Below are 13,835 nucleotides of genomic sequence, written 5' to 3' on the forward strand. Positions count from 1 at the left end.
TGAGGGTCGAGCGGCGGAGCTATTGGAACTGCATCACCCACCATTCACTTGAGCAGTGTTTGGAGTGGTGCATGTGAAGTCGTCGGGAAGCTGCGTTGCTGCAGATCCTGACTCATTTGGGCCCTTCCATCATTGCCCGCCACAACCTGGCCCTCACGCGGGACGCTTTTTTGCCAACGACAAACACAGCAACCGCATCGACATCGAGTGTCAATTTCAGCGTGGAACCACAAAATGACGCGCAAATGCATCCTTGCCACCTCGCAGCTCAATCAGTGGGTGCTCGACTACGACGGCAATCGGTGAGTGCTTGATCTGCCAAGCCCTATTCCCTTTCCCGTTGGAGACCGGCAGAACCACGTGCCATCAATCTCGCCAATGCCCTGCCTGATGCTGATGATGGACGATGCAATTACACTCTCAACCGGACGCTGATTCGCCCACAGGGACCGGATCATTGAAGCGATCAAAACGGCCAAAGCTGCAGGCGCAAGTTTGATTCTCACGCCCGAGCTATGCATTCCCGGATATGGCCTGCTGGACCACTTTCTCGAGAACGACGTCTATGCAAATTCATGGGACATCGCCGCTGAGATCATCGCCCATCCAGAATGTCAAGATATCATCATTGATCTGGGCCTACCAGTCCAGCACCGAGGTTGTAGTTACAATGCCCGACTCCTCGCTTTGAACGGAGAAGTTCTCGCAATTCGACCGAAACTCGACCTCTGCAACGATGGCAACTTCCGTGAGATGCGTTACTTCTCGCCCTGGCCAAGACAACGCGTAGAGGACTATCACTTGCCGAAGGTCATCTCTGCTCTTGCCAAGAACCAGCGCAAGACACGAATAGGTGAAGTTGCTTTCGAGACGAACGATGCCTCGTTCGCATCCGAGACCTGCGAAGAGCTGTGGACTCCAGATTCTCCGCATTCTCTGTACTCGCTGGCAGGTATCGAGATCGTGCTCAACTCTAGTGGCAGTCACCATGAACTGCGCAAGCTCGATACTCGCATCAACTTGATCAAGGAAGCCACTGCCAAGACGGGCGGTGTCTACATGTATTCAAACCAACGAGGCTGCGATGGTGACAGGCTGTACTACGACGGATGTGCTCTGATCCTGAACTCCGGCCATGTGCTTGCGCAAGGCTCACAGTTCTCATTGCGAGACGTGGAAGTACAGACTGCATTGGTTGACCTCGACGAGATTTGGTCCTTCCGAACGTCGAAGAGTCGAGGAATGCAAGCCAACAATGCACATGTCCATAAGCTGGAGCGCATATCCGTCGACTTTGATCTCTGCTCAAGTAAGATTGATCCTCTGACGAAATTGACACCCACAGTGGACCCGCGATACCATCTGCCCGAAGAGGAGATCGCTCTCGGACCGGCGTGCTGGTTATGGGACTATCTGCGTAGATCCAAAGCGGCAGGTTTCCTCGTCCCACTCAGCGGTGGTATCGACAGCTGCGCCACCGCCACCATCGTGTTCAGCATGTGTAGGCTCGTGGTTGCTGAGATCAAGGCGGGGAACAAGGTAGTCATCGAGGATGCCACCCGTCTCTGCAACGGCCAGGATGTTGCGAGCATGACTGCCGAACAAATATGCGGCAATATCTTCATCACAGCATTCATGGGCATGAAAGAGCAATCCTCCAAAGAAACCCGCTCACGCGCAAAAGAGCTCGCAGAAGCCATCGGCTCGCACCACATCGACACCAACATCGACCCGATGGTCAAGGCCCTTCACGAACTCGTCACTGGCATCATTCAGAAAGAGCCCAGATTCAAAGTCCACGGAGGCACCCAAACCGAAAACCTCGCCCTTCAAAACTTCCAATCCCGTTCCCGCATGATCCTCGCCTACGCTCTTGGTCAACTCGTCCCCTGGTCTCTCTCCAAACCCGGCGGCCTTCTCATCCTCGGCTCCGCCAACGTCGACGAATGCCTCCGCGGCTACCTCACCAAATACGACTGCTCATCAGCAGACATCAACCCCATCGGCGGAATTTCCAAGACCGATCTCAAACGCTTCATCGCCTGGTCGGAGACAAACTTCAACCTTCCCATCCTCCGCCAATTCCTCGACGCAGTCCCCACCGCCGAACTCGAGCCCATCACAGAGACTTATGTCCAGAGCGATGAAGTCGATATGGGTTTCACATATGACGAGCTCTCGATTCTCGGCCGTTTGCGCAAGACATTCAAACTCGGCACAGTCGGAATGTTTGAACGTTTAGTCGTCGAATGGAGCGAGCGACTGGATCCAAGAGCAGTGTACAAGAAAGTTCGAGATTTCATGTACTACTACGCCATCAATCGACACAAGATGACAACTATGACCCCCGGACTGTACCTCGAGTCGTACACTCCCGACGATAATCGATACGATCTCCGGCCATTTCTGTATCCGAGGTTTGCGTTTGAGCATCGGAAGATCGAAGGCATGTTGGAGAAGGTAAGCCCGCCGCTGTTATTTCTCCTATCGACTTGAATGTGATTGCTGATTTTCCTGGTGTTTCGTAGATCGAGCAGAAAAATGGGACGACTGCGAAGCACAATGGACAGTAGACTGTTCTGCACGGACTTCTTGCATCGACGCTTGAAGAGAATGGGCCTTGACCAGAAAGCTCCGTACTTTGTCAACATCCAAAAAGGTCGAGCAGCGGGACCGAGTGCGTGGCATTCGACGCTCCTCTCCCTCACACGCCTGATGGTGATGAACCTGTCAGCCAGCAACTTCATATAGACCACTGTCACAGTGATATCATCGCCTTGGCATACAGTAGATGTTTGTTTTCCTGGTTGTATACCCAGAGTCTCAAAAGCCGAGTTTATATGATTTTCCGCGAGCTGAAGCCTGACCGAGAGCCGTACAACCCAACAACATCGAGGCATCTAATAACATAATCCAAGTATAACAGGGAGCTAGCAACATCGGCAGAAGAGTTGAATGCGTCAAATGTCAGTCGCGATGTCTAGCGGGGCCCATTATTGCAACGCAAGTCCGAGTGCGTCTTCAGCAGGTGGGACAGAGAAATAGACTTTCGCGGATCTGGCTGCCTTTTTGCGCCAAAGACTCCAAGGCTGATGATTGTCGATCTATCTAGCGCAGTTCCGGATCTCCGGGTTGTCAATGTTATGCCCATTGATGCCAATAGTGTAGTCAAACCATGGCTCGAGCGGGATCAGCTGGCTGTTCATATTGCGCGGTACATAGAAGCCGTAGTAGTTGCTAGACGGCTGCGTAGAGCCCTAAGTAGCGGCGGCAGTCGTGCTTGGATCTGAGTCCAAGGGTGATATGAAACGGTTCAGCTCGCTCTGTCCCCTTTCTTCGCAAGTGTGATGTAGGTGGTCTTGGATCTGGATCTTCAAGGTGTGGAGAGTAGTACAGAGTAGCGTTCGATTCGATAAATCGCTGTAAGACAATTTCTTGTTGGTCGATTGCTGCCTCCACAAGGTATCCTTCTCAGACGCTTCGCACGTGCCTTGACCTCGTGATGGCATACGTTGCTTGGTGCTTTCTCTCATCAGAGGCCACTCGCACAAGTCCAGACGGTACGCCAAACATCAGGGGAGAGATCTCATAAATCGTATAGACCAAGCGCGCTGGCGAGCTCTGCATTGCAACTCTCCAAAATGACACTCTCTCGATTCAATTCAATTTCTCTAAACAATACGTACAACAAGACACTGCACTCCGTCAATTCCTTACACAACTCTCCCGGCAACACTCGCCGTACTCCGATCCTTAGTCTGTACCTTCCTCAACCCCTTCCCAAGTTGAATCTGCTCCAACAAACCACTTCGATCCGGCGCTCCCGCGGGCGGAGCAGCTGGTAAAGCAGCACCACCCATATCAGGAGCAGGCGGAGGAGGCGGGGGAGGAGCACCAGCCGGCATAGGAGGTGGTGGAGGCGGCGGAGCAGCGCTGCCTGGCATGGGAGGTGGAGGAGGAGCTCCGCTAGGCGGCATAGGTGGAGCAGCAGGAGGTGGTGAAGCTAGCCTCTCAGTACCAATTGGAGCAGGAGAGCCCGGACCCGCAGATTTCGGACTATCCATAGCAGAGAGCGGTCTCGGAGGCGCCATGGTACCGAAGAGGATGGAAGCGAGTTGTTTCGCGCTACCGCCCTGAGGTTTATCTTCGTCGTCGCTTTCGTCATCGGAGGAGTCGAGGACAGACCAGTCGTCCTCGTCTGCAGGTTTCGATCGTGTTCGAGCGGGAGCTGCTGCAGGATCGGGGAGAGATTGCTGCTGCTTGGCCAGATCCTGTTGCGTCAGACGATGGAAGGGGTTCGTGTCGACTTTTTGGCTGGCTTCGGGAGATGTGACTGCTGCTGGTGTGGATGCAGCGGAGGATTGTTGGTTCATGCTGCGGAAAAAGGGGTTCTTGGATTGCTCTGGTGGGCTGGCGACAGCCGCGGGAGGACTTGAGGCAGTATCTGGCAACGGCGGCGCTGGAGGTGCAGCCGGTGGCGACGCGGGTGTTTCTTGCAGTTGCGGTAGCACAGTACTTTGAGCTGGGGTGCTCTCAGTCGGCGTATCCTTGGCATCGTCGTCGTCGCTGGAGTCGTCGTCGAGGCTCTCAAGTTGAAGGCGAAGCTGACGCTCGCGCTCTTTGGCAGCCTCGATTTCAGCACGCTGAGCGGCCAGTCGTGCTTCCTTCTCTTGTGCTTCTTTCTTTGCCGCCTCGCGCCTCTTCTTCTCCTCGGACTTCTTGGCTTTCCCGGCTTTGACTTGCTCTTCAAGAGCTCGGAGAGAAGCCGCAGCCTCTTCTCTTTGCTGCTGGAGTTCTCGCTCTTGGCGTGCTTCTTCGTCCCTAATGTGCTCGTCAGTAATGTACAGTGGCAATGATTTCAATCGTGCAACATACTCCATGTCCTTCGTTTCAGATGCAAGTGCCGCTTCTTGCTCCTTCAGCGCCTGCTCCTTGATCTGCTGTTCAGCCGCCTTGGCCTCTGACTTGGCCTGGGTGTCACTCTGCAAGCTCTCACTGCGATTCTTGCGAGGAGCAGGAGGGGGTGGCTTGGTCTTGCTCGAGGCAGCTGGCGAGGGTGGAGCATTGCTTTCCCCGTTAATCCTCGCTTGTCGCTCTTGTTCGCGCTTTGCGTCCTCTTCTTCCGCACGTCGTAGCTTATCGTCTCGCTCCTTGCGTTCTCGCTCTGCTCGCTGGGCAGGAGTCTCGCCACCAGCCTTCGAGGGTGCTTTCAGACCAAGCGCAGCCAGGCGCTCGGCCATACGCTGTTCAGCTTGTTGTTTGATAAATGCAGCACGCTCTTCTGCCGTCTTGTAGCTAGAGTACGACGAGCCGGTAGTCGCTGGCGAGGATGCAGCGGGTTGGCGAGATGAAGCCGGGCTTTCGGTCCTTGTGGCAGGTGTGCTTGTTCGACTATCGTCCTCGACGGGTTTCGCTCTCGTCTGGTTGCGCTCTTCATTGCGTACCCTTGCAGCTCGTGAACTGCGCTGCAGATCGAAGATGAAATCCTTGACTTCATCTTCGACTCCGAGACCATCTTCCCATCGTCTCCGCTCGTGCTCATCAGAAGCACTTTCGGCGCCCTCCTTCAAGCTAGATTCGAGGCCTCTGCTGTATTCTGTGACACTCTCCTCAACATCCTTCACCATCTTCTCGTTGTCCTCGCGTTCACGCGTAACTCTCTTGCTCTCTTCTTCCAGACGTGCAGCGGCAGCACTGCCGTCGTCGGCAACTTCGACCTTCTTGCCACTCAGCGCCGCTGATCTCTGCTGCATCATCGCCTTCGCCCTGGCTTTGAGACGATCGCTCTCGGTCACAGCTCCACCAGGGCCAGTACCAACAATAGGTTGGGCAGAACTGGGGTTCGCCTTGGCGTCCTTCAATCGGAAGAGCTCCAGTTGCGCATCCGCAATTGCTCGTTCGCATCTTCGTACATGGCTCGCAAGCTCTGGCAAGCGATCTTGCAGACCACGAAGCTGCCTCTGCAGAGAACGCCTCTCAGCATCCGAGTCTCCTGTCTTGAAAGCACTGTTCGGGTGTGTATCAATGTCCTCTTGCATGCGCCGAATGCGCCTGAACAACTCTTCCGCCTCTTTCCTATCTTTGCGGTCAAGAGCATCCTCCTGGTCCGCTTTGCTCTCATCTTCAAAGTCCATTGCATCAAGCAGGACCTGTTTCTCACGAATTGTTTTCTTCAATTGTTCGACGCTCATGTCGTCTGCTGGGACACTGCTGGTATCGCTTGATGCTGGGGATGAATCTCTTCCATTCTGGCCAATCCTACGTCTGGCAGAAGATCGATATCCGACCTCGTCGTCGTTGTTTCTGAACACTGTGGCATCTTTGCGCGCACCAGCGCCGTTGCTGCGGAATGAATGTCCCTTCAGATAGCTGACACCAGTTTTCTGTGGCTGTAAGAATGCCCCCGAAGACTTGCGCTCTTCTGCATCACGACCAAGCAATCCTTTCATTGCGTCGATGCTGGAGTTGATGTTCCGAGTCGAGGGTGGCACGAGCTCAGGTGGCAGTTGGGCCGGCACTGGATACCCATTCAATGCTCGATAGATCAAATGCATTGCAACAGCAAATTCGTCCAGGTTCAATCGTCCCTTATTATGCGGATCGCTCAGCGTCCAGATGCGCTCCAAGTCCTGCTTGTTCAGCCCAGACTGCCCAAAAATCTCCAACGCTTGATTACCAGAGATGTAACCTTTGCCAAAGCCGTCCCACGCTTTGAACATATCGTCGTAAATCTTCTTCTCTTCCTTTGTGACGGCCCATGGCACAGTTGCGTTGCCTCGGAGTCCCTGTGCACTGAAACCTGCCTCGCGACCTGGTTGTGGCATCATCTGCTGCTGGAGCGCCTGGAGATTTGGCAGACCGCTTGCTGGCGCGTTCACGAGACCCCATTGTCCCGGTCGACCAGTGGGTTGAGCATTAAGCGGCTGCGCCATCGGATATCCGGTCTGCTGAGGAGACAGGCCGGTCGGCTGCGCGGACACGCCTGGCGTGAGATTGTTGCCGAACCCAGTGGGCATGGGAGGCATTGGCGGCCGAGGACCTGTATAACCCTGTGCTTGAGGCATATAACCTGTTGCTTGAGGTTGCAACTGTTGCTGGAAGCCAGTTGCCTGCGGCACCTGAAATCCTGTAGGCTGTGCCGTGAGCTGGCTGAGCAGCTGTTGATTATTCGGGTTTTGCGCCTGTGGCTGCTGGATCTTTGGTGGCTCGCTAAAGTTCGGCGCATTCGAGGACGGAGCTGAGGGCGCTGATGTATCATCCACATTGAAGGAGATGATGTCCACCATGCTTGATACCTCATTCTTGATCTTGTCTGGCAAACTGCCCGGCAATGCCTTACCTATCATCGCGAGGTTGCACAAGTACATGGCCAGCGCGAACTCGGGAAAGAGCAGCTGGCCTGACTTGGTGGTATCCGATAAAGTCCATATCTGTGCCAGGTTGTTGCCATCCAGCTTACTGCGGAGCAAAATGTCCTTCGCCTTATCTCCACTCAGCGCCTGATCTCCGCCCGTCGCGCTCTTGAACAGTTGCTCGAACTTGGCTTGATCTGTAGCAGTGATGAAGCTCAGTCGGATATTGGGAATCTTGCTGCCTGTCTTTGCCGGGACTGGTGGGGGTGCCTGAGAGGCGGCGGACGATCGAAAGGAGTTGGCGATATCGTTACTCGTCATGCCCGTCGCTTGCGGAAGCATTGGCTGCGGTGGTTGCTGAAAGCCTGTAGGCTGCGGCTGTTGAAAGCCCGTCTGCTGCACATTGATCTGCGGCGGCGGTTGCTGAAAGCTGGTCTGCTGTGGCTGCTGGTAGCCCGTGGGCTGTGGTTGCTGGAATCCGCCATACTGCTGCTGCTGTTGTTGCGGAGGCTGCTGTCCTGGGAAGCCTGTCGCTTGAGGCTGTAGTCCGCCTGGTGGGAATCCCGTATACTGTTGTTGCAGAGGAGCTTGGCCGAATCCCGGTTGCTGCTGGCCATACTGCTGCTGCGGCTGCTGTTGCTGCTGTCCGAAGGGTGAGGGACCTCCGCGAGCGCTGTTGGCGCCGCCGAGGTATGAGTTCGAGCCGGAAAACATGATGGACGCGCTGGGCGATGCTCAGCGCAGCGACACGGACATAGACAACGCGCAAGCAGAGGGAAAGTTAGGAGGATGAGCGAACCTCGACCGCGCATCCGAAGCTGGGCTGTGACACGAGGCGAGCTCCTTGGCGCTGACAACGTCATCTTCACCACCCTCTCCTGTTCAAGTTCTTCACTCCCGCAGCAGTGAATGCTCCCCCGTCCGCTGACAGCCGGTCAGCACGCTGAAATCATGTACGAGCAGCGCCTCAATCCGTCAGACACTGAATTCGTGCAGCCGGACGGTTACTCGCCGCTGCTGTGCAACATGATGCGATTTCTCCACAGACTCAACCGTCCATGGGCATTGTGACCTATCAATACCTCTTACCTATCAATTCTTCGAGACGTTGGGGTTTGGGCACTGCATGCGACGACATTCGAAGTGGTAGCAACATTCGACTGCTCAGTACTGGTCTCGGCGTCGGCTCGGGGTCGCACATCTACAACATGCAATTCACTAGTAACTACATGGCAAAGTTCGACAAGATCACACTTTGTAAAGTTGAACTAGCTAATGCGTAACGACTGAGCAATGTACTGCATGGTTTACACCGACATAAGCCTCCAAGATTACTGGTCTGCTGCCATTCCTTCTCTGCAAAGCTTCGACGCCTTACGAATGGTCCATGATGAATGCCTCGATTTCCTCGTTCCCGGCCTCCCATACAGCCTTACGCCTCTCGTACTGGCTCGTCTCGCGTTCAAACTCCTCGAATCTTCTCACGAGGTTACGATGGTATAGCTCTGCTTCGCCGAACTTGTCCTTCTTGCGCAGGACCAAGTCTCTCTGCATCTGGCGGTACTTCTTGACTTGCTGCTTTTCTTCCTGCTCGATCAAGTACAGGTTACGGCGGTGGTACTCCTCAAGCATTTCCTCGGTCCCTCGCTCCTGATCAAACATGTATTGCGTAAGCTGCTGTACACATTCAACCATTTGGTTGACCAAGCTCAACTGTCGTGGCTTCAGAGACAGAGCCCACTCTTCCGCGTCGTTCAATTCCTGCGGCTCTCTCGTGGTAGCTCTCGAAAAGGCTGCTGTAGGTCTCGAGATCTTGTGGATTCGCTCAAACTGCTCCTTCATGGAATCCTCGTGCGCTACCAGAGTCGCTCCAAGGCTCTGCTCTTCTTCCGCAACAGCCGTCGCACTGCCTTGGAAATCGTAAATCTGCTGGCCAAGCTCTCGAGCAATTGAGCGACCACGGGAGGGTGTTGCAACCTTCTTCGGGTTAGGCAGCTTCTTCGGCCGTGCCACATCAGACTGAGCCATAGATGGCATGAGACTCGCCGGCAATGGCTCAACATGAGCTGCAGTAGCAGAGATCTTTGAACCTGCAACCTTTCTGCTGGCGAACGCCTCGACTTTGGGCTTCTGGACAGAAGAAAATTCGGCTTCCTCTTCTCTCTCCGTACTTGAGTCGGCATCATCATCTTCTGCGTCAAGCAACCCGTGAGCTACGGCAGTATCTCGCGGCGGTCTTGTGAAGCTCTGATACGGATGACGACTCAGGATGCCCTCCAGATTGGTCATAGGACTCGCAATTGCGTCTTCTGTTTGTGCCTTGCTCTTGGTGAATGGATCGTGGAGCCCTCCAATGCTGTCTCGCTTCTCAAGCATCTTCCTCGACAATGTTGGCGATGCTTTGAAACTGGTAAGCGCTGTAGATTCCGCTCGAGGCGAGGCGGGAACTGCTTTCATGTTGCTCGACATAAGGTGTGGTATCTCTGGCTGATGCGATAGTGGTGCAGTATACGCATTTCCACCACCAATATCGTCAACGGCATCGTCCATGCCAGGTGTGTCATGCCCTCGCCGCGTTGGTTTGCCGCTTTCTCCCAGACTCTGCCGCGAGTAGGCATCCAAAACGGCTTCTTCGCTATTCTTCATGTTCATCCCTTCAGGAACGGGACTGCCATTCAAATCCACTGTTTGCGAAGCTTGCGATGCGTTCCTGGTTGGTTTACTGGCCAGTCTCCTCGCCCGAGTCTGCTTCCGATCGGCGTCTCGCGGCACAGGCGCTTTGCCTGCTGTCAGGATACGCGGAGGATCCACGACGGTTCCGAGATCTGCGGGCTTGATTTGCTTCTTTGCTCGTTTGGACGGCTCCGCGACAACTGGCGCAGATCTCTTCAATTTGGGCTTCTCTGCAGCTTCGACTGGCGCTGCAACGTCCGCAATCACAGCTGGCGCAGACATCTTCAATCTGGGCTTCTCTGCAGCTTCCACTGTAGGTGCGACATCCGCAATCACAGTAGGCACTGGCTTTTCGATGGCATGTGGGGGAGACGCGACCTTGTCACCAGGGGCATCGCAGTCGACCAGAGTATCCCCTTCGTAGTCTTGATCTTCCTGCGGGAGACTATCGGCTACTACAGTTGTGGGTCTGGGTGGACTTGGCCCAATGGGCTTTCTGGAAAGCTGCGACTTCGATGGACCACCTGTCACCTGAGGAGGTGCGGCAGTTTGTTGAAGTTCCTTGGAGTCAACGAACATTTGCTCCGCATGCTTTGGAGGCTTGGGGTAGAGTTCTCTCATCGCCTGGCTGAGATTGTCTGCAACGTTACTGGACTTGGGCTGCGCAGCTCCGGCACAATGCTGAGTGCTCGCGCCAATCACGGGTTCTTTCTGCTTCTCCAGATAGCGCTTCTTCAAGGGAGACCCAGACGAGCGACCGTGACGACTGCTTGGAGCTCCCTTGGCGTTCCGTGGTCTGGGTGTTCTGTGTTTTGAGACGCCTTGATTACGAGGACCGGATTTGCTGAAATTGATGATATTGGCTTTTCGCGTAGAGCGCTCCATCATGCCGAACAGATCTCTATCATCAGCTTCGTCCCATTTCGCAGCATTTGGCGGGCTAGACTTGACCGCTGGAGTCTTCGGAGGCGCACCTCTGGGAACTGGTGGTGCCTGTTCCACCACTGGGCTCTGCTCGGGCGGAGGGCTTGACTCGTTGTCGTCCGAGAGGTCTATGGCATTGTCTTGCGTGGAGCCGGCCGGTAAGACGTTCGGTGAGTTCTGCTTCTTCTCACTTTGCTCCACAACTTCTTGCTCTCCCGGCTCCCCATCATGGCTGGGTCCAGCTGGACGAAGCTCCGAGCCCTCATCCTTTTGTAGCAGTCGGAGGGACTGCCGCTGCCCTTGCTTGTTGATGGTATCGTCGGTGGTGGCAGGCTTCGGAGCAGGATCTGCACTGCTAATGGCTTTCGCCTGCACAGGTCGCTCCGCGGAGTCGTTGTTGTCTGCCTCTTGCGTGGCGCTGAGGCTGCGCCGTGCCTTCAGTCTCTCAACTGCACTGCCTTGCTTCGCTAACGGAGCTTTCAACTTGGCGCCCTTCATTGCGGAGGTCGTTGCCTCTGTCTGCGAGGTCGCGCTTCGAGTCTGCGAAAAGATGAGGCTGGCGTTGCTTTTGTCGCTGCTGGTGCGGACTGGTCGCTGCGGGTTGGCGACGGGCGCTGGGCTGGTGTCGTAGTCTTGCGACACGTTGATCGACTTCTTGGTGTTGACACACCGCAGTTTGCCCGCCATGGTGATTGACGTGCGGAAGAAATGAAGTGGTGTGGATTGAGAAATTAGTTAGTGAAGCGCGCCTGCCTGCTTCAGCTGAACAGAACGGGGCAAGAACGGCTGCAGACGCGTCAGGCTCTCAGTGCTCTCAATACATTACCTCTGAGACAGCGCAGACCTTTCTGATCGCTCTGATCTGCCAATTCGATGGCAGAAAGAGACATTGGGCTTGAACACGCGTGACAAGTACGCACAGCGAACGGGATCCGACGCGGGTTTTGCAATGCGCGCAACGCTCTGTGATGCACGACATGTGAGTAACGACATCTTGCCTTTGACTCGATCTATCCATTGCTACCGGCCGCCGCCTTCTCGACGTCAATATCCAGTGCCACTGTTTTTACATTCCTCCTGGCTTGCTCAGATTCTCCATCAGATCCATCATCGCCAATCGTCCTCTCACCTTCACCAAAGATCGGCTTGAAGAAGTAGTCGTAGCTCACCCAGGTTGCCTTGAAGATCGCGCCCAAAAGTGCTTTGAACCAGTTCGGCAGCACGCCATGCTTATCTGCAAACAGCTTGCTGATGGTGAAGAGGAAGAGAACTATCGGCACAAATGTAGCCGCAAGCAGCACTTGGCCCATCCTTTGCCGCACAGTCGTGATTGTGAATGGGTGTAATGAGTGCAAGTAGTCCTGATACTCATATGGCATCTCACATTCCGCAGCTCCATCTGTGATGAGCTTCAGGTAACGCGCTGAAGCTTGCGCATAGCTTTGGTCAGGTCGCTGAATGCGGCCTCCGTTCTTCGGCGGCTTCTCACCCTCAGGTACGGCGGGGGCAAACAGAGTATGGGCCTTGAACGGCGTCGTGGACGGGTGTTGCGGGACAGTGGCTCGTGGGTCTTCGCTCTCCAATGGATAACAGTCTACGAGAATGTCCTTGTACGAAGCTCCACCTCCTTCTGTGGCAATGATGTGTGCATAATCCGCAGCAGTCACCTCATAAACCACGCCCATCAACCCTTTGTGCCACCGGTCTTTCCTGTAGTCTTGCTTCCGACTTAGATCACCCAATAAGGCCGTCTCTTCAGCATCTCGTCCTCCTTGTAGATCATCGTCCTTCTCGACGCTTATAGCACTGTTCGCAAAACATGGTTCGGTATAGGGTATTCCGGGCAAGTCAAATGTCATCCGAAGAGACGGCACTTGTACATTGATCTGTGCCAGTGGCTTGATCCCACGGCCTGACTTGGGATCCTGGAACTTCTCATATGCTAGGTTGCTCCCGTAGGCCAGGTATAAGACTGTCTCTTCTTTTGACGATTCTCTCGCAAAAGTTTCGACATCGTATGCTCTATCATTGAACGTCGCAGCCAGGCGCTGTGATGAAGGACGAGGTCGTCGAATCTGGCGATCGTGTGGGTCCTCGTTATGCTGTGGAATTGACGAAGTGTGGTCGCTGATGGCGTGACAGGCTGTGTAAGCTGAGGCCGCGACGCGATCATTGGCTCCCATGTCTAGGTTCCTAGTCCTGGTCGCCATGTGGGTGAGCGTCACTCTTCGACCTATATGTGACTTCGAGAGGAGTCTGCAATGAATATATCTATCCTCATCGATCTCCTATAGGTAACTGGGGGACTCGTAGGCACCGGCGAACAAAGCGGCCTTGCTTATCATATCAAGACGTCAACTGTACGCAGGAGCGGCCCAGTCGGAGCTGCATTGTGCCGACCGTCCTTCTCTAACGCCGCTGCATCGGGAACGCGTTTCTGGGCGAAACACCGCGCGAATTAGAGCAACGATGGCGGAGAAGCCTGAAGCAACAGCAAATGGTAGCCACGGCGCGGATGAGGCAGATCTGGCAAAGGTGTGTCGGCGAGCGCGATGGGAGACGGTCCAGAGAGCTGACAGTGATGCAGGCGTTTCAGGAGCTAGCCAAAGGCGAGAGGACAGCGACCGCACTCGAGAATCAGCTCAGCGCGATGGAGGCGAAAATCGAAGCGCTCCTTGAGCAGGCGGAGCAAAATCAACGAGCGGTCGAGCAGGCGAAAACGCAGCAGGACTCAGATACGAAAGACCCGCCAGCATCATCTTCAGCATGAAGCACCAGCAGGCAAGGCATGGGCTGGCATCAGAAGCATGAACACTCCAGGCCTAGGGCATGACACTGAATACTGGACGAGAGAGGCTAGACATGATGCAGCTGCTCAGAGTGACA

The 13,835-nt window shown here is 54.9% G+C and overlaps 5 protein-coding genes across 5 annotated transcripts; 2 read left to right on the forward strand and 3 right to left on the reverse strand.

Annotated features, from left to right (window-relative positions):
• Positions 1-234: 234 nt before the first annotated feature.
• On the forward strand, positions 235-2,573 carry RHO25_012483 (uncharacterized protein; the record flags this gene model as incomplete). Its single annotated transcript, XM_023603789.2, has 3 exons — positions 235-302; positions 447-2,460; positions 2,529-2,573. The coding sequence occupies 3 exons, from the start codon at positions 235-237 to the stop codon at positions 2,571-2,573; spliced, it is 2,127 nt and encodes a 708-aa protein (XP_023450101.1).
• Positions 2,574-3,713: 1,140 nt separating this feature from the next.
• On the reverse strand, positions 3,714-8,066 carry RHO25_012484 (uncharacterized protein; the record flags this gene model as incomplete). Its single annotated transcript, XM_065603555.1, has 1 exon — positions 3,714-8,066. The coding sequence occupies one exon, from the start codon at positions 8,064-8,066 to the stop codon at positions 3,714-3,716; it is 4,353 nt and encodes a 1,450-aa protein (XP_065459627.1).
• Positions 8,067-8,726: 660 nt separating this feature from the next.
• On the reverse strand, positions 8,727-11,636 carry RHO25_012485 (uncharacterized protein; the record flags this gene model as incomplete). Its single annotated transcript, XM_023603791.1, has 1 exon — positions 8,727-11,636. The coding sequence occupies one exon, from the start codon at positions 11,634-11,636 to the stop codon at positions 8,727-8,729; it is 2,910 nt and encodes a 969-aa protein (XP_023449891.1).
• Positions 11,637-11,959: 323 nt separating this feature from the next.
• On the reverse strand, positions 11,960-13,132 carry RHO25_012486 (uncharacterized protein; the record flags this gene model as incomplete). Its single annotated transcript, XM_023603792.2, has 1 exon — positions 11,960-13,132. The coding sequence occupies one exon, from the start codon at positions 13,130-13,132 to the stop codon at positions 11,960-11,962; it is 1,173 nt and encodes a 390-aa protein (XP_023449890.2).
• Positions 13,133-13,418: 286 nt separating this feature from the next.
• RHO25_012487 (uncharacterized protein) lies at positions 13,419-13,719 on the forward strand (the record flags this gene model as incomplete). Its single annotated transcript, XM_023603793.2, has 2 exons — positions 13,419-13,484; positions 13,537-13,719. The coding sequence occupies 2 exons, from the start codon at positions 13,419-13,421 to the stop codon at positions 13,717-13,719; spliced, it is 249 nt and encodes an 82-aa protein (XP_023450099.1).
• Positions 13,720-13,835: the final 116 nt, after the last annotated feature.

Source organism: Cercospora beticola, chromosome 9 (genome assembly GCF_033473495.1).
Source record: "Cercospora beticola chromosome 9, complete sequence".
Lineage (NCBI taxonomy): Eukaryota > Fungi > Ascomycota > Dothideomycetes > Mycosphaerellales > Mycosphaerellaceae > Cercospora > Cercospora beticola.